This window comes from Pleuronectes platessa, chromosome 17, assembly GCF_947347685.1.
Source record: "Pleuronectes platessa chromosome 17, fPlePla1.1, whole genome shotgun sequence".
NCBI lineage: Eukaryota > Metazoa > Chordata > Actinopteri > Pleuronectiformes > Pleuronectidae > Pleuronectes > Pleuronectes platessa.
The window spans coordinates 20,873,358-20,892,314 of NC_070642.1; the positions used below are offsets into that span (position 1 = coordinate 20,873,358).

An 18,957-nucleotide genomic window follows, 5' to 3' on the forward strand; every position below is an offset into this window, starting at 1 on the left:
TAGTTTCCTTTGGTTTGTTCTTTTCATTCCACTGAGGTCAAGTGGTGACTCACCCGTTTGTTTCCTCTTGTTACTGTGCAACATGTTATTAGAATGTTCACACGTCGTGAGGTCAGCTGCACCCAGATCAGCTTTCAATACGTTCTCCATGAGTCAATCAACACAGATTAATCTAATTGGAGGGGTGTGCGTGATAATGATGACAGTGTGGATGAGCTGGGATTATCTCTGATGGGAGAGGACATCCTTTTTAAAATCAACATTTTCATTCGCTCTACAGAGAAAGTTTACGTGTTCAAGCACGATTCTGAAAAAACTACTCGACCTATTACCATGGAACTTGGAAGGATTGGACATGGGACATTCATCTTTCATTATTTCAAGAAATAATTCATAAATCTTGATGGAAAAAAGTACATTAATTTGACTGATATTTATGAATGTGTGAAATTAGGTGCAGCTTGATTGAATTTGAGGAGAAAACCTTGGTAGACGTATCTGCTCTAGTTTCACTGTTCATTACAGATCATGCTATTTGATCGACTCTGTTTTTATTCAGGCATAAACACTGATGTCCAGTCAATGTTTTAAATCAGGCCATTCACTATGTGCACGGAGAAAAAACTGACTTCATGTTTGTTTTATCCTCCAGACCTGCAGGTAAATGACTGCAGCTGTAATCTGATTAGACTCAGATTAAACCGCTGCATGCCACAGTAATGGAACAACACTTTCCAGACTCCAGAAACTCTCTCAGAGGTTTTGTTCACAAATACAAATCACAACACTGCAGAATAAAAACACTGCTGATAACACAAAACATAATTATCATGTTTATTTACACTTGTGCATCGATTTAACGAATCCAAGCTTTAGATCTTTGTTTTTCCTCATTGAGATGTTGTTGATTTCCACAGAGACTCTGTTACAGATCCACCCAGGGCGAGGACACATTCCACGTTCATGTGCTGTATCCTCAACTATTCAGACCTGTAATAACATGTATCCATATGCAGAGGCAGCACACGCAAACACAAAATCACATCACAACCCTGAGCCGCTGTGTTAAAGTGCAAACATTTTGAATTTCTCCTTTCATATCTTGTGAGTGACAGACGGCGCCGGCTGCACATGCTGCAACATTTATCTGTTTCTCTGCAGACTGTGGAGTCGTTTTACATAATTCATCACAGGAACACGTGTCGCACCCAAATGTCGAGAGCTGGTCTTTGACAGAAAGCCACAGCTATTATAATATCATATCTCTCTGCACATTTGAAAAACAAAAAGTAGAAAAATACAAAACAATCTGGTTCTCTGCTAAATAAATTCATTGTTAAAGTATAATTCACATGAAGAAGTGAAAGACTGGCCGCCTCTTTTATTTAAAGGTCAGTTTGAGAGGATGTTATTCTTTCAGCACAGCTTTCTGACTTTATGGTTCTGGGCCCCTGAAGGGTCTCAGTTAGACATTAGACCCTTCATGGGCTCCACAGACAACATCTGAAGACTAAATGCCCAGTTCAAATAAAACTTGAATTAGATGATCCTTACTGGGGCGTCGCACTCAGAGAAGCTGAGCTGAAATACTAACGCTTCAGCCCGTAGTGTGAGGACAAGGACAATTATTAAAGTGTATGCAAAACATATTGCCCAAGGGAAGAGGAACAGCATTGTGAGGTAATAGTCATCAGTGATAATTCTCTCTGTGACCCTTCAGGGGATGAAGGACACGACTCACTCACAATCTACAGCAGCAACAGAACAGTGCATTCGTTTTTGGTCGTTAGGACAAAGTGTCAGAGTTAATGATATATCCACGACGCCTGCAGCAGATTCCACTGAATCTGTCTCTTCCTTTTATCTCCATCAGCAGCAGCAGATGTTTTTGTCCGGTAGAAATTCGGCCTCTCGTCACATGTGCCTCAGTTCATAACAACTTCATGACTCCTGCAGAGACGTGTGGGAGTCGAGACAAGCTCAGCTGTCACATTCCAGCTGAAGTGAGTAAATTCTCCTCATTCCACAAACACTTTGTGCTTCGGACATCTGTTCTGTGGACAGACACATGATCCACATTCCAGGGCTGGTGGGTGGAGACGTTTGAAGCTAATCAACATGTTTCATCATGGTTATTGTAAATCAGACGTCTGGTAAGATTCTAATCAGTTGTCAAACGTGAGGTTTTGTTGCGTGTGCCGCTTTGGCGTGTTCTTAACATGTTAATTCTAATTTATTGGCTGTTGTGTGTCCATTCTGGTGTTTGTTTTGGCTCATTAGCTCATTTACAAAAGTTAAATAAGACAAAAGTCAACAGGTTTTCTTTACTAACCCGAAGTATCAACATTTATCTTGTGTGTGTGTGAGTGAATGTGAGAATTTCACCAATGAGCTAAAGAATGTGAAGAGCGTCCTGTCCACACACAGAACTACTTAGAGTCCATTAACAACCTCAGGCTCTTTGTTTAAGTGACCCAGGAGTTAGAGCATGTTTAACAGTAATGGAGATCATGGGACGCTCCTCATGTCCTAGCTCCTCTCCACGGCTGTCCACACAAAGTAATACATAACAAACACACTGGGATCTTAATATGATTCATTGTCCGCTTAAAAACTTTAAAAACAAGATTAAGGATTCAGCACCTTTTCAGTCTGCCAGTTCAAATATCTGCACTCAATGTATCCTGAGAAATAAATATCTTCTGCTCCTCTTCATCTCCGACTGAGCAGCTTCAACCTGTCGCCACTTCATTAAGGCGTCTGCATCCGTCTCTGCTTCACAGGAACCGATGCTGAAGGTTTGTTTCATTCTGTCACAGCTCGACGATCACGTGTCCTTCCCTGAGATCATTGACTTCAGTCTCAGTCTGTCAACATCTCCTGGAGGCTCCATGAAAGCTTTTTACAGGCCTGAGCCACGCAGGTCTCTGACAGCACGCCTAAACACACAGCCATCAGTGACAGACGTCTGCTGCTGTTCAGGATCACTGCAGAAGAAAAGGAGAGAAGGACGTTAAAGACTTAAAGAAATCACATCTTTTACATATAAAGTTTGAAGTTCTTATTTGATGGATGGATGGAGAAACGCCTCATCAGCACAGTAGAGCATCTCATTGTCTGTTGCTCACAAAGAGCTGGTTTATGTGGCTAACTCCCCTGGATGTAAGTGTGAGGCTGTGTTTCTGTCATGCGGCTGAATCAGCCCTTCAGACAGATGTGTTCTCCTACCTCTGATAGCCTGCGAGTTGGAAGTGAGCACAAACAGTTTGATGAGGCCGAGGCAGAGCGGGGAGAAGTCGTGCTCCCAGATGACGGCGGGGACGAGGAGGACCTTCCCGTAGCAGGAGAGCAGCAGAGCTCGGACGAGGAGGCGCAGCTCCAGGCTCCCGCCCTGCAGACGAGTCACCACCGCCCAGAGGAAGAGCAGCACGCTGCCGCAGAACGCCGACAGCTCTACGGGAGCCACATAAAGACAAGTCACTGACTGACTTCACCGTACAACAAAGAGCAAACTGTTGCATCAACAAGAGTCGCTCTGTGTCAATGTGTCTGCTCTGTAACCCAACAAGCAAGGATTTATCATTCCTTTTCCTTAAGGCCACGTAGTCACAATTTGATGATGGTTTATGTTAAACCTCTGATTTCAGCTTCTAAAACATTATGAATCCCTACTTTTATTTTGTGAATTCTTACCGAGGGCGGCCAATCCAAACAAGCCGTAGAACTCCCACTCCTTGGTGTAGCGTATGATGTCGGCCGGGTCGCTGCTCTGCTCGGAGCCGTGGAGCTGAGACCACCGGAGGTACGCCTCACACAGCAGGCAGAACACACACAACTTCCAGTGGATCTAGAAAGGTGGAGGGGAAAGAGGCACAAACACATGACATGTTTATCAGCATCGGCCCCTAACACTCCATATGGATCGGGCTCTTGTATCTTGGAGTCGATAACAAACAGCCTGGAGCTCAAATGTCTGTGGATCAAAGGGACGTGAATGTAGATGAGGTCACACTTACGTCCAAGTTGGTGTTGAACAAAATGTGTCTGAACGCCTGCGTCTTGCACAAGATGGCGTCAATCAAGATGACGACCGGGTCATACTCTATGTACTTGTCCACTGGCTTTTTGCAGGACTCCTGGAGAGAGACAGAGAGAGAGAGAGAGAGAGAGAGAGAGAAAATTATGTTACTATTAGTGTTCAGTTAGTTCTACAAAATTCAATCTGTAAACAGTTTTGAGAAGTTTTTTAAACACGTACTATTTCGTCAGTACTTTAACTTGGTGTAGTCCTTATGTTTCCATCGTTTTTACTTGTCCTTTTAGTAGTTTTGTATTCTTCTATTGTTTGTGTTACTTCCTATTTTTGTCTCAATGTAAACAACACATTAAAAAGGTGCTTCATAAATAAAACGTCCTTCCTTATGACTATCTGCTCCGTGTGTTATTGATTGGGGTTGATGCTAATTAGCTGATTAAATGGGATGATGCTAATATTTCGTTTGTTATCTCGAATAAACGTTTGTTTTCAGTTCTTACGCTTACACTTATATATTATAAACAAACAGTCGTGTTTCCAAACACAATGACGACACGTGATACCAGTAAATAAACGGTGACATGGAATAAATCAACTAATGAAGTAGCTAGTAGCATCGCTAGCTAGTAGCATCGCGGTTACAACCTGTAGCTCCACTGAGGTTTAACACGTAAATCGTGGACGTACACATATGGTGATCTTCAGGATGCCGTTACTGTAGTCCCGGTGCAGCTCCGTCGCCCCCTCGTTACACTCCACACATCTAAACACGCGTTTCTTCATCTTCTCCTCTGGAGGTTGACTCGAGGAGATGCTAGCTGCTGGGACTGTGCAACCGGAAGTAAGGTGGCTGCACACAGCCCCCGCCTTCAAAATAAAACCACAGATTTGTCAACATGTGAGGGGTTGAGAAAAAAGTTCTATAGATTCTGTGCAATACATTTTTTCCACAGTGAATATTTATTAGAAGATATGTTATATGAAACACACTAGTTTGGGCAGCACTTTCAATGATATAAGGTAAGATAAGGGTTAGGGGTATGATAAAATAAGATAAGATCTGACTTCATTGATTCTGTTGTTGTTGATTAAGTTTATAGCAGTAGCAGTATTGGAAGTAGATGTTATAGTAGTAGTCGTAATAGTTGATGTAGTAATAATAGTAGTAATAGTTGTTATAGTAGTGATAGTAGAAGTAGTAGTAGTAGTAGTAGTAGCAGCAGTAGAAGTAGCAGTAGAAGAAGTACTAACTAAATGTTAGTGAAGGAAATATTTCAGTTCTCTACGTGGTTATGTTTATACCAGACCAAATTATACAAACACAGTATTTCACACCTATAGACCTTGACAGTCGTGTTCTTTCGGTTTTAATCTGAAAGGTTCTAGCGGAAACTGTTTTATTTATTTATGCAACGTGCTGGACCGGTCTGACAGCCGCACGGCATGCCGGGACATGTAGTCCGGTTGCGGAGGTGGGTCTGCGGAAGCTTCTGCTCGGTAGCGTCACACATGAGCAACATGGCCCCCGGTAGCCGGGCCGCCGCGGTGCTCGTCGTCTCGCTGCTGTGCCTGAGCCGCGCCTCCGTCTCCACCGAGCACTTCTCCGCGCTGACGCTGTTCAACAACGAGCTCCACCGGCAGGGCTGCAGCTCGCTGTCCGAGTGGGAGGAGTACGCCTCCGACTGCGGTAAGGTGCCTCCGCGTCGCCGCCGCTTCGCCACGTCCTCCCCGGCACTACCGCGGAGCCTCCCGGCTAGCTTAGCCCCGAGCCAACGCTAGCTAGCTAGCCAGCTAGGCTAATAACAGCTAATGTCAACAAGCGGTGACAGAGCAGAGGAGATCAGCTCGTGCTCGCGCTCTTTTAGAGGTTAAACTGGATTTAAAGCAAAAGTGCAAAAAGCAGAATATGTTAATTTGAATGTCACATGAAAGAAAACAAACCAAACTCCTGTCAAAAAACATGCAATTGTGTGTGACTTACACACACACACACACACACACACACACACATACACACCCACACACATACACACCCACACACACCCACACACAGGTATTAGTAACACCCTGCTTAGGAATGTTATGCTAGTGCAACAATCCTGCAATAAATCCTCCATTCACCGATGTAATAATGCTAATTTATTATTGTAGAGTAAATTATGATGCTGTTGAATTGTGTTACATTATTAAGTCACGCTCGTGTTGACATGTGTTGTGCTGACAGGTGGTTGTGTCTCCTTATCTGGTTCTAAATAGCAGTTACAGCTATTTAGCTTATCAGTGAGGACAGGCTATATAATAATAACTTCCCTGTGAAATACAATTACTGCAAAGAATCCTTTATAATGTCCATTTGTTATTATACAAATATAATAGGGGTTAAATTGTATGTTAATGTTTGAGGATTAAGTTTATGTTGTCTCCACAGAATGACAGATATCTGACACGATCCATAAAGATGAATCACCACCTCTCTTAAGAAACAGCCTCAGCAGGAACTAGAGTTAGAACCTCCATGACAGGAGGATTGATTACAGGATTACACTGCCATCATTTCTGCTTAGCGTTCCTAATAAACTGCCAACTGGATATTAATTATGCACAGAGATGTAGTTTCTGTCAAATCCCAGTTTTTATGGCTCCCTGTGTCGTTTACATTTTGGTGAAATAGAACTGGGAGAACAGCGACTGGTTGTACTGGACGGACGTGCTGCAGCTGATCTACTGAATGTGTGTTGAACTGCAGAGAAACTATGATTTGGTAAAATTCCACAGGAATCATACTTCTTGCGTGTTTGCACCCGAGTGGAACCTGTTTGATGATCAGTTCATCCGCTTTGTGATCTGGTTGCAGCGTCTCAAACATGATGGTCGGCTGATATCATTTATCGTATCTGATGTGAAGCTAAATGTTTGTTTTTTTTAAGCTGATAGAAAAAACCTCTCTGTAATAACTCAGTGAAGAATCTACTGATTAGCTGATGTCCCACATTTACAACAGATAAATTACCAGTTCTTTGACAGGATGGGAGAAGCTTGTAACTTCCCATTTGTTTGAAAAAGTACAAATCCATTCTCATACATACAACGGTCTGAAATATGTACATTAAGTGAAAATTGTGTTGTGAACTTTTGTCTTTCAGAGTCATCAATTTTACAGTTAGAAGACCCAGACTGTGAGGAAGGAAGCAACCCGCCCTGCGAGTCGGTCTTCTCACTTAATGCTGAGAAAATCTTGGTGAGAATACACACCCACTCACACTCACACTCACACTCACACTCACATAAATGCAAATCAAGGGACACCGTATGTTAGAGATGAATACGTTAAAAATAATTTAAATCCAAGTAGAAAAATATTGCTTCACCGGTGGAAGTTTCAACTCAGACTTGCATCATCGGTCGTTTTGTGTGATCATGAGTTTGTTGCACTTGTAGAAGCACTGGACGTCACGTGAAATCATATTTCAAATCCTGAAAGTGAATATTTCTGGAGGAAGTTGAAGTTTAGCAGGGAGAAGTGTGGAAAAGAGAAACGGACCTCGGACTTTGACTGTGGCCCAGCGTCTGAGTTTGTCAGTTTGATGATTTAGCTAGTGTAACTTGTTCTGCTCGTGCTTTCTAATCATCTACACAAAACCATAAATGCTGCCGCTGCAACATTTGCATGCTGTCTCATTTGCATCCTGTAATGGTGAACACGTTGCTCGGTGTGACCTTGAGAGACGCTGAAAAGCTCATTAAAAATCCTTTTACCTTGAAAAAATGTCCTTGATAAATGTTTCTTCCAAAGAGCCTTGAGACTTTGTGTTGTAATGTGTTTATCTTCTGATCTTTCACTTTGTCACAGTGACAGTTGTGTAGTTTCCTTCCTGTGCCGTCCCCTGATGTTTCGTGTTTTTTTTTCTCCATCTCTCACAGAACCAGGCCAAGTTGTTTATAGAGCAGAAAAAAATCCCCTTTCCTGTAGTAAACCACAACACGAATGAAGAACTTGGTAAGTTAGAGAGTTGATCACACAAAATGCATCACAAACTGTATTTATACTCAACTCATCATCATCATCCTCTGTCCTCTCGTTGCAGCTATAGGCTACGTGTTGATCGGCAACGGTCTTTATGATGAAGCCATCAAACATTTCTCCCTCCTACTACAGGTGCGTCTGCATCCAGTTACTATAGCTCTGTTTCTGTGGGCTCAAATCAAAGACTGTGTAAAAAGATGGACGACTGTGACTGTGCTTTAGTACTTGTACTATAAAGGCAAAGGATTTGTCAAATAATTGTCCATAAAGATGTTTTTTGTCATTTAATGTAGTTTTCATCATTGTTTCAAGTGTTGAAGTTTGGTTTTAATAAGTTGTTTGATGCTATAAAAAACCTGGTACCTCAGGTCCATCCCCTGATCGCCTCTGCACAGACTCCAGATCTAAATTACTTATCGGTGCCAGATGGCAGCGTGCGTGTCAGGGATCTTTTGGCTTCATCTCTAGATAGTGGGAGGAAGTGGAGATGTGTCGTCCGTCTCTATTTACAGCCGATGGGTTAAAACCAATAACATTTTTCTTAACGATGAATGTCTTTGTTTACAGGGTGACCCGGAGCTGGTCAGTGCCATTTATGGGAGAGGGATAGCTTATGGAAAGAAAAGTCTACAGGTGAGTTTCTTCAAAAGAAAACAAACATATAGTTAAGGTCTCTAGATTGTTCATCGCAGTTGACTCATACTTATTAATCTATCCTGTTATTGTTTAAAAACTTGAATTTAATTCATTTTCCTTGACTTGTTTAGTTTTGTGCCAAAATCGTCAATTTAAAAGAGGATTAAAACAATTCTACACATTTTCTGAAGGCCACAACTTTATTTGGCAGCATATGAAGGTTTTATGTAAATGTATTTAGTTTTATTTGTCTCAAAATTAAGGGATACACATAATCATTATACCAACAAAATATAACTGCCTTCGCTCTGTCCCTTTGCCAGGACATAAAGAATGCTGACTTGGCTTTGTTCGAGCTCAACAGAGTCATCACGCTGGAGCCAAACTGGCCAGAAGTCTACGAGCAGAGAGCAGAGGTAAGAGCCGACCCTGTTCTCAGCTCTGCTGCCAAAACACATCTATTCACTTTACCCTCTGAAGTTCTTCCAATATCATAAAAAGGTTTTTTTAATGCTCCAGTGGAGTTTTTAATTGACACAACACCCTTTACAGTCGTCAGCTCTTTGCATCGATGGATCTAATGAAGCTGATGAAACCATTAAACTGATTTGATTTTCTAATTAAACAGCAGAAACTATGTTGCCTCATGTTTATGGATTGTGCACAGCTTGAAGTCCAAGTCACCATCGTTCCCTCAGGGTCAGACGAGGGATGATGGGTAGACCAGTAGACGGTCTGAGGACTAGGTCAGAGGGGAGCTGTGGGCCATGTAGGGATTTTATCTGTGAGGGGGAAGATTTTGTAAAGGATGCAGAACTTGACAGGAAGCCGGTGAAGATGGATGAGGGTGGGGGGGGATGTGCTGCCAGGGCTCCCTCAGGGTGAGAACTCTGGCAGCTGAGTTCTGCACAAACTGGAGCCGGTCCACGTCCTTGCTGTCTACCTTGGACATGACACTTAATATCAGCCTCCATTACCATAATGTGTGCTGACTGGTGTGTATGTGTCCTTAGATCCTGTCTCCTCTGGGTCGGATCAGTGAGGCTCTGGGGGATCTGACCAAAGCCATCCAGCTGCAGCCGTCTGCTCGACTCTACAGACACAGAGGAACGCTGCTGTTCATTTCAGAGGTTTGGGGATTATTTTTATTCCATGTGCATGTTTGTGAACATTTACATCTGTGTGCTGACGCTGTGTTACACATTACCACCAGGACTACGTGGCAGCTATGGAGGACTTCCAACAGTCTTTAGAGCTGAAGAAGAATCAGCCCATTGCCATGCTCTATAAGGGCCTCACCTTCTTCCACAGAGGGATGCTCAAGGTGAGTTCTTCAGTGGCTCATTGTCTTTTAAATGTCTTCATTTCCTCACAAAACTTGGAATAATAGTTTTACAAGTTTGTATTTGTAGCACCAACTTTTTTTTAATCTGTCCTATGAAGAAAGGACAATCAAGTTCTCTTATATCTGTTTACGTTATCTTTCTCCTGTCATGTCATTAGATACTGTAAAAAGAAATCATCCTCACGGAAACAATGACGTCCTTGCATAATCCACATTTTATCAGCACAAACTGTGAATCTGCTCTTTGTCTGCAGAGTCAGTTCATGTCCTTTGTTCTCCTCATGAAAGCAGGGATCACGTGGTCATGCTTGTTTCTATCTTTGATGCTGCTGTATGTAAAGAGTTTGCAGTCTGTTCTAAAATAGGTCTGAACCTGCTGAGTCTCAGTTACGCTCTATCTACATGTTCCTGGTTGTGGTTTCCTGTTTGTGTCGGCAGTGTGTGAAAGGTTGCTGTGTTTTCTCTCATCAGGAAGCCATCGAGACGTTCAAAGAAGCACTGAAGTTCAAGCCTGACTTCATAGATGCCTATAAGAGCCTAGGACAGGCCTACAGGTACAGCAGTGGGGTTGTTTCTTGATATCAAACATTAATAAAACAGTTCGTCCTTTTATTTAGGAATATGAGAGTCCCCCACCTTTCCTGCTCTACTAACAACATTTCAACCCTTTTGCTCTTTTGGTGTCTTCTTCCTCTTTTCAGGGAGCTGGGGGATTTTGAGTCGGCTATGGAGAGTTTCCAGAAAGCCCTCATGTTGAACCAGAACCACATCCAGTCTCTCCAGCTCCGAGGCATGATGCTCTACCACCACGGCTCCCTGCAGGAGGCCATAGGCAACTTCAAGGTAGAGGAATTCACATGATTCATCCAAACTATCTAAACTCAAGCACCTATAATTCCAACAACAGAAGCACAGTTCACTCCTTCATGTTCTCCTCTTGTTCTGTGATTCTTCAGAGGTGTCTTCAGTTGGAGCCCTACAACGAGGTGTGTCAGTACATGAAGGGGTTGAGTCACGTGGCCATGGGGCAGTTCTACGAGGGCATCAAAGCTCAGACTAAAGTCATGTTGAACGATCCTCTGCTGGGACAGAAGGCCAGCTCCGAATACCTCAAAGTCAAATACCTCAGAGGTCGGTGTTTCCCTCACACACACACACAAACAACAAGAAAATCCCTGTTGGTTTTTATTTTAGGTGATGTCTTATATTCTCCCTCTGCCTTTCTTTTTGTTTTTCCACCAGAGTACTCTCGCTACCTGCACTCCCACCTGGACATCCCAGTGGCCGAATACAACGTGGACCAGGATTTACCAGGAAACTTCAAGAACCACTGGGCCAAGAATCTGCCTTTTCTAATAGAAGACTACGAAGAGCAGCCCGGCCTGCAGCCACATATCAAGTAGGTTGGATCAATAACACTTTAACAGAGCAACACACTGGTTTCTATCCCAAATCCTTCAGTTTGCCCTTCACTTCACCTCCAGTGTGTCGTCTGGAGGAAATCTGCTAAATCTGGTTCCATCACCACCGAAACGTCTTGAGCTGCAGTTTGTCTGAGCTCAGCGCCGAGGCAGTCAGTGTTTTGTGGTTGAAAGCAAACACCTGTGGTCTTTCCACATGACTTTAAAGCTCAAATGTTCTTATGACTCTGTCAGCAAAATGAAAATAGTTTCTCTGGTCTCATAAAGACGTTTCAGGAGTTTGACAGGCAGCCGCAGTAAATACAATCTGCCCTCTCCTCATGAAAGCTCTGATGAAGCTCATCCTCGGTGTCTTCCTCTTCTCTCTGTGGTTTGCAGGGACGTGCTGCCTCAGAACTTTGACAGCTACAGCAGTGAAGTTCAGAAGCTCATTTGCGCGGCCGACCATCTGGGGGCGCTGATGCAATATGACACTCCTGGTTTCCTACCGAACAGGCGGATACACAGAGGTACCAGTGACAACTTCTGCAGCTCATAAGGATCATTTAGGTGTTAATAACCGTAGTGAGTAGATAATGTACTTTTTTTTCAGCCATGGGTTTAGCTACGCTGGAGGTCATGCAGGCCATGCATCGAACATGGAGCAACTCCAAAGTGCGAGTCAACGGCAAAACCAGGCAGATGCAGTGGAGAGACATGTTCGATATAGCTGTTAAATGGAGAAGGTGAGAGAGAAGTATTTAACATTAATGCTTTAATCCTGTTGGTCTCTATGTTTTTCAGGAGGTCTATGATTCAGAATTATTGGAGAGAAAAGGGCAAATTAGTTTAAATAAACATGTGTGGTAGTAAACTTTATAGACTGATGTAATACAGCGACAACCGATATATTTTACTGACTAAAAATAACATTTTAGTATTAAATTACTGTTAAAGTAGTAGTTGTGCGACTGTGGTTTGGCCAGATGAGCTATTACCAATACACATAAAAATGTGTGTCCACATATTCCAGGAGACGTTCAGAAGCAACTGTTGAATCGTTATTGTCTCCAGGAAATAACCCGAGGGATTTAGGGATAAAGACAAATGTTCATTTATGATTGTTACCACTTCCTCGTGCTCCGACTTTCCATAAAAATGAATTCTAGAGTTCAGACATTGGTTTTACTTTGTAGAATCATTGCACAGTTTACTGGGGAGTTAATCTCAATAACAGTTTCATCATAGCATCATAGAAAAAGAACAAAGTAAACCTTGTACCAATGCAGTTTGCCTGTCACTAACTCAACGGGCTTCTCTCTGTGCTCGTAGGATTGCCGATCCTGACCAGCCGGTTCTTTGGTTAGACCAGATGCCTGCCAGGAGTCTCAGTCGAGGCTTCAACAATCATATCAATCTCATCAGGTAACGAGCCGAGGCCCTGAGGACGTGTTCACAGCCTCACGAGTCCCTCGAGTGACTTGAATTTCCTTTCGTCCTAGACTCTCTATCGTTTTAGTCCAAAAATATGTGTTTAACATTCAGATTCTCACTTCCTGTCGCCTTGTTGCAGACAAGTTGACTCCTGCTATTATGTTAAAATGTTCCTTTTAATCTCCTTTTATCCTCAGGGGACAGATTATCAACATCCGATACCTGGCTTACTTCGACAACATCCTGGACTTTATCAAAGACAGAATACTGGTGTACCACGGGTGAGTTACAGCTCAGCCTCTTTCCTTTGCTTCACTGAAAATACATGAAACTCAAATGCTACGACAAATCAGCCGAGCCTGAACTCTGTGATTTCACTGCCTTGAAGTTAACACACTCGCTGCAGCATCATGTAAATCATTCTGTCCTCTGGGCTTTATTCATTCTGCAGGAAAGTGCAAATATGTGTGAACGGTTCTTGTGTCTGACGTTTGTGTTTTTGTTGCTTCTTTTTAACAAGTGTGTGTTTCCCAGGGCGTACAACCCCCGAGGTTTACTAGAAGTCCGACAGGCTCTTGAAAACGTCAACAAAGTAGAAGATCTTCTGCCAATAATGAAGGTAAAGAGGAGGAGAGAACACAAATAACTTTAGCGGGAAAAATGAACTAATCCTTTTTTGCGCCTCTATATTGCAAAACCTCTGTATCGCGTCGTTCAGCATCAAAAACCCAGGAAGGTCATGTGTGTGTGCGTTTGTGTTTGTTTTCTGAAGCAGTTCAACAGTAAAACCAGAGATGGCTTCACAGTCAACTCCAAGGTCCCCAGCATGAAGGATGCTGGGAAGGAGTACGACGGTTTCACCATCACCATCACCGGAGACAGGCAAGATTCATCTTTCATTCATATGTATATAGTTTTATACACATTCTAGTGACGTGTAGTTAGTCAAACGTTTGTGTTTGTGTATCTTAGGGTGGGCAACATGTTGTTCTCAGTGGAGACGCAGACGACAGAGGAGCGGACCCAGCAGTACCAGTCAGAGATCGAGTCCATCTATAAAGACCTCACAGCCAAAGGGAAAGCTCTGATGCTGTCCACAGAACTCGGGGTAAGATTCGTCTCACTGGGAAAACTTTTCACTCTGTTTTACGTTAGTGTAAATTAAGTATTTTTTGAATTTTGGACTGTTTCTGTTAAAAGAACTTGGAAGATGTCATGTTGAAGTGTTGGAGAGAAAAAGAGTCTTTCTTCTCCTTTCCTCTGCATGAATATCACAGATTTCAGTTTTCTAGACAGGAAATTCACTCTCTGGACGATATTACAATTATTTTACAAGTAGATCACTTTACAGTATTTAGCCCGATGTATTTCCCATCTGCTTTTTACACTTTCATGTCTCATTTCAGTGAGTTACAGACATTAGAGAAACATGATCACACCCCTAGAAGAAATGACAACAGCAATGAGAAAACAACACCGCTGGGAATCGACCCTCTGTTCCTCCTATTGTCTTATTTAAACAGATAACCTGTTGTAACAAAGACACATGGACACTCACTCTGAAACCAATACTTAGAACAAAATGAACGTTCCTCTTGTCTCTTCCCATGTGTCTGCACCCTGTCTGGATGAAGTGTAAATGAAGGATGTGCCTCAGAGGAGCCGTGTCTATAGAACCTGTTTGTCTGTGACTGTTCAGCTGACCTGGATTTGTTCTGTCAGGATGCAGACGCCTTGTGTAACCTGATCCTCTCCTTGGTCTATTACTTCTGCAACCTCATGCCCCTCTCCAGAGGATCCAGGTAAACAATGATGAACGTGAACACATGTCCACGGTTGTGTGTTCAGTGAGTTTGTGTTCTGCCACGATGTGCTCAGTGACTCGGGTCTCGTATTCTGAATACACAGATAAACATGTAAATCAAAGTCCGTCATCCGTGACCTGTTTGTCCTCAGTGTGGTGGCGTACTCCGTGGTCATGGGGGCGCTGATGGCCAGTGGGAAGGAGGTGGTCGGCCGGATCCCTAAAGGAAAGGTAACGAGAAGGATCCTTCACATGAACGTCCTGTTACAGTTAGTTGTCATGTCTGAATAAACACCTGAAGCTTTCTGAACATCCTCTGAGCTGTTTGTGTTGGTTTTGTTTCAGCTGGTGGATTTTGAAGCTATGACCACACCGAGTCCAGAGAGCTTCAGTAAAACAGCAAAGATCTGGATGAATCTTAAAAGGTGGGAAGTTCTGCTTCTTACCTTTCCTTCCGTCCTTCCTTCCTTCCTGTACTGTACTTTACCTTTTAATCTCATTTCCTTATGTTAATGAACTGAATCTTTTCCATTTCCATTTCCTCTGTTTTGATTGATTCCATTTTGTTTATTACCTTGTGTTACTGTTCTTTTCTTTACCTTATCTTACTTTACCTTTCCTTGTTTTACCTTACCTCATCATCCCTTGTCTTACCTTACCTTTCCTTACTTTTCCTTTCCTTGTCTTACCTCCCCTCACCTTACCTTTCCCTTTCCTTTCCTTTCCTTTCCTTTCCTTGTCTTACCTCCCCTTACTTTTCCTTTCCTTTCCTTTCCTTTCCTTTCCTTTCCTTTCCTTTCCTTTCCTTTCCTTTCCTTTCCTTTCCTTTCCTTGTCTTACCTCCCCTCACCTTTCCTTTCCTTTCCTTTCCTTTTCTTACCTCCCCTCCCCTTTCCTTAACTCTCCTTTCCTTGTCTTACCTTACCTTACCTTTCCCTACCCTTCCTTTCCTTGTCCTACCTCCCCTCACCTTACCTTACCTTTCCTTTCCTTTCCTTTCCTTTCCTTTCCTTTCCTTTCCTTGTCTTACCTCCCCTCACCTTACCTTTCCCTTTCCTTTCCTTTCCTTTCCTTTCCTTGTCTTACCTCCCCTTACTTTTCCTTTCCTTTCCTTTCCTTTCCTTTCCTTTCCTTTCCTTTCCTTTCCTTTCCTTTCCTTTCCTTGTCTTACCTCCCCTCACCTTTCCTTTCCTTTCCTTTCCTTTTCTTACCTCCCCTTCCCTTTCCTTAACTCTCCTTTCCTTGTCTTACCTTACCTTACCTTTCCCTACCCTTCCTTTCCTTGTCCTACCTCCCCTCACCTTACCTTACCTTTCCTTTCCTTTCCTTTCCTTTCCTTTCCTTTCCTTTCCTTTCCTTGTCTTACCTCCCCTCACCTTACCTTACCTCCCCTCCCCTCCCCTCCCCTTACCTTATCTGACCTTTCCTTACCATACCTCCCCTTACCTTGTCTTATCTGACCTTTCCTTACCTTACCCTTCCTTTCCTTGTCCTACCTCCCCTCACCTCCCCTCACCTTATCTGATCTTTCCTTTCCTTACCTTACCTCCCCTTACCTTACCTTTCCTTTCCTTGTGTTACCTGACCTTTCCTTGACCTGACCTGTCTCCTCTTCCTCCTCAGTTTACCGGGCTGGTACCAGAATCTTCCATCGGTAGCGGAGACGTTTGCGTCGACCAGGACGATGATCGAGGTTCTAAACACAGACTCGTCTTCACACTGTCCCAAGAAGTCTTAACACGACTTCCCCACAGGAGACGAGTCTGTTGGATGAAGTCTTAAAGATGGAGCTTCTACACTGGGCAGAACAACGTGACTTCCTTTCTTCTTCTTCTTCTTCTTCTTCTTCTTCTTCCCCCCAAACTGAACCGGACTAAGATCAGAGTCTGTTTCCCGACAAAGCAACGGCCGTTATTTGGTTTTTCAAATTAAAACCACGATTAGTTTCATTTCAGTTTCCAAACACACTCCTGCTTTGATCTCTGTCATCTTTCCTGAAACGCTCCTCGCACACGACTCCTATCGTCACAGTTGGAAAGTTTATTTCTCCTTTTAAATGCATTGTAGTGAAATGTTAAAAAGCAGTTTACTATTATTACCTTTAATTCTATTTTAATCACCACCACAGTAAACAGCAAAGAGCCACAGCTGGTGAGACGTTTTCCTCAATTAGTCAATTAAACATCTTGGGATGGAATGAACAGAATATTTCACTTGGATCAAAATGTGGTTTTCTGTTGGAAGTTTTTTTAATACCCGCTTTTCAAAGTACATATTTTCATAGAGTTCAATAATTGTTCAGTTTTAACGAGTAGTTAGATATTTGACGTCTTTCCACACAGTTAGTGAGACATGACAGAGATCATTGCAGCAGGATGCGTCAGTAAGCAACCCTGTAACCTGATTCTCTCTATCTCTCTCTCTCTCTTTCTTTCGTTCTCTCTCTCTTTCTCTGGCTCCTTCTGGCTCTCTCTCTCTCTCGCTCTCTCTCTCTCTCACTCTCTCTTTCTCTGCGTCATCGGCCTCCCTCTCAAACGCTCAAAGCACAAAACTCATCAGCATGAACAATCTGTCCCTAGTCTTAGTTCGCCATGAATGTTAAATTTTATCTTCACGTCTGGAGATTTAAGTTCTGAATCGACAGCGTTATGTATTAAAGTTTATATTTAACATCGGAGTTTGTAATTGGCACTTTAAACTTCTTCCATGTTAAACCGCTGCTGTGCTCCGGCCCCGACAGCAGAGAAGGAGCTGAGGGATTTTAACCATATGAAACCAAACCTGAATTCTACTTTGGATCCTTGAAGCTGTTTCTCTTTTTAATTTATTTCGCTGGCAGGAAGTGTCACTTCTCTTTTCGGGGCCTGAACCCTTCATTTCTTCTAACGTGACCCATGACAGTTTGTTTAAAAGAAGAGTTGCTGACATGAAGCAAGAGGGACAGTCAGAGATTTTAGAGACACAGAAATTAGAAACAAAAACCTAAATTGACAATCAATGATTTGGTAATTTACAGACAGATATATCACTTAACTTTCATAATTAAATAGTAAATCATGGTACGATCGGCTGCAACTGTTATTCATCTTTTCCTCTGCTTAAAAATGGATGAAAATAAAAGCAATTCATTCAATATTAGTGTTGTTCTAAAGTTGCTTCTACACAAATTAACATTTACTTTTATTAAATTGTAATATCCCCTTTAAAATGTAATGAGTGACCATTGAAACTCAAGTAGAAGCTACAAAATAAGAGCTCCTGAATGTTCCCTGATATCTCTGACTGTTTTATCTTGATGAGGATTAATAACAGGTGAAATAGAAAAGCACACAACAACTGTTTACTGTTATTTCCTTTGCGATCCTCCCTTAAACCTGCGTTGAGCGACATCTCATGAGTTTTACATGTTCTTGGAATTACACTTGAGTTGTTTTATGAAGTGATGATTTAATCATGAGGCTAAATGCGGCTGCTGTCTCGTATTCCAACGACTCTTCTATCTGAGTCGAAGCACAAGCAAAATGTCAACAGGTCATTTAATAGCATCGAGTCCCTCGAACAAAATCCAGTTCATTTCTTATTTAAACGTTTTCGATTCAGAGGCCTTTAACGTATCATCCCTGAATGTGTTCAGTTCAGTCCTCTTCTCATCCGGTCTGTTCATTTCCTGCCTCACTGACAGTGGATGGCTGACACCGGTTCTGCTCTGTGTCACGTTTTCATTTTTCATATCAATGATTGTTCTGGTTTTTTTAAACATTCATTTTGTCTTTGCACCGGCTGCTCCAGTCATGAGTTAACAGCCGGGAATCTCAAAGCCTCAAACTGGAAGGAGGGAATTTCGTTTTCAATGAATGAGTGAACGAATGTTTAGTCAATAAAACTGGTTGACAATTTTATCAGCTGCCCCTGTCGTCTTTTGGAAACATTTAAGTGATTGTGTGTGTAAATGAACATATTTATGTATGTTTGTTTATAACTATGTATGTATGCAAATAACTATATTAATATAGAGTATATATATATATATATATGAATGTGTTTATATTTATCTGTGTGTATATTATAGTGTAGAAATACGTATATGTTTAGATATTAATGGTGTGTGTGTTTATAACTATGTATGTATGCAAATAACTATATAGAGTGTATATATATATATATATATATACATATGAATGTGTTTATATTTATCTTTGTGTATATTATAGTGTATAAATTCGTTTATGTTTAGATATTAAGTGTGTGTGTGTGTGTGTTTAAAATCTGCTGGCGCGC

The 18,957-nt window shown here is 42.2% G+C and overlaps 2 protein-coding genes across 2 annotated transcripts; one reads left to right on the plus strand and one right to left on the minus strand.

Moving 5' to 3' along the window:
- Window positions 1-820: 820 nt before the first annotated feature.
- arv1 (ARV1 homolog, fatty acid homeostasis modulator) lies at window positions 821-7,963 on the minus strand. The gene is made up of 6 exons (XM_053444846.1): window positions 7,793-7,963; window positions 4,724-4,903; window positions 4,017-4,136; window positions 3,694-3,847; window positions 3,229-3,453; window positions 821-2,987 (listed from the first exon to the last, which is right to left on the minus strand). Exons 1-6 carry the CDS (start codon window positions 7,946-7,948, stop codon window positions 2,863-2,865), a joined length of 960 nt encoding a protein of 319 aa, XP_053300821.1. The 5' UTR covers window positions 7,949-7,963; the 3' UTR covers window positions 821-2,862.
- ttc13 (tetratricopeptide repeat domain 13) lies at window positions 5,555-18,578 on the plus strand. Its single transcript, XM_053444844.1, has 23 exons — window positions 5,555-5,723; window positions 7,180-7,274; window positions 7,958-8,033; window positions 8,122-8,192; window positions 8,628-8,693; window positions 9,020-9,112; window positions 9,710-9,826; window positions 9,910-10,020; window positions 10,513-10,595; window positions 10,743-10,884; window positions 10,998-11,172; window positions 11,284-11,440; window positions 11,841-11,971; window positions 12,055-12,187; window positions 12,774-12,866; window positions 13,073-13,156; window positions 13,410-13,494; window positions 13,648-13,757; window positions 13,848-13,983; window positions 14,598-14,677; window positions 14,832-14,910; window positions 15,025-15,104; window positions 16,303-18,578. Exons 1-23 carry the CDS (start codon window positions 5,555-5,557, stop codon window positions 16,415-16,417), a joined length of 2,481 nt encoding a protein of 826 aa, XP_053300819.1. The 3' UTR covers window positions 16,418-18,578.
- The last annotated feature ends 379 nt before the right edge of the window (window positions 18,579-18,957 follow it).

Bases quoted from the DNA above. Each gene is read 5' to 3' on its own strand.
- ttc13 (XM_053444844.1), top strand. From the start codon at position 5,555: ATGGCCCCCGGTAGCCGGGCCGCCGCGGTGCTCGTCGTCTCGCTGCTG. The intron at 10,596-10,742 runs GTACAGCAGTGG...TCCTCTTTTCAG, and splicing joins AGCCTAGGACAGGCCTACAG to GGAGCTGGGGGATTTTGAGT. The intron at 15,105-16,302 runs GTGGGAAGTTCT...CTTCCTCCTCAG, and splicing joins ATCTGGATGAATCTTAAAAG to TTTACCGGGCTGGTACCAGA.
- arv1 (XM_053444846.1), bottom strand. From the start codon at position 7,948: ATGGAGAAAAAAAAACACGAAACATCAGGGGACGGCACAGGAAGGAAA. The intron at 3,848-4,016 runs GTAAGTGTGACC...CCACCTTTCTAG, and splicing joins TGTTCAACACCAACTTGGAC to ATCCACTGGAAGTTGTGTGT. The intron at 2,988-3,228 runs GTAGGAGAACAC...TTTCTTCTGCAG, and splicing joins CAACTCGCAGGCTATCAGAG to TGATCCTGAACAGCAGCAGA.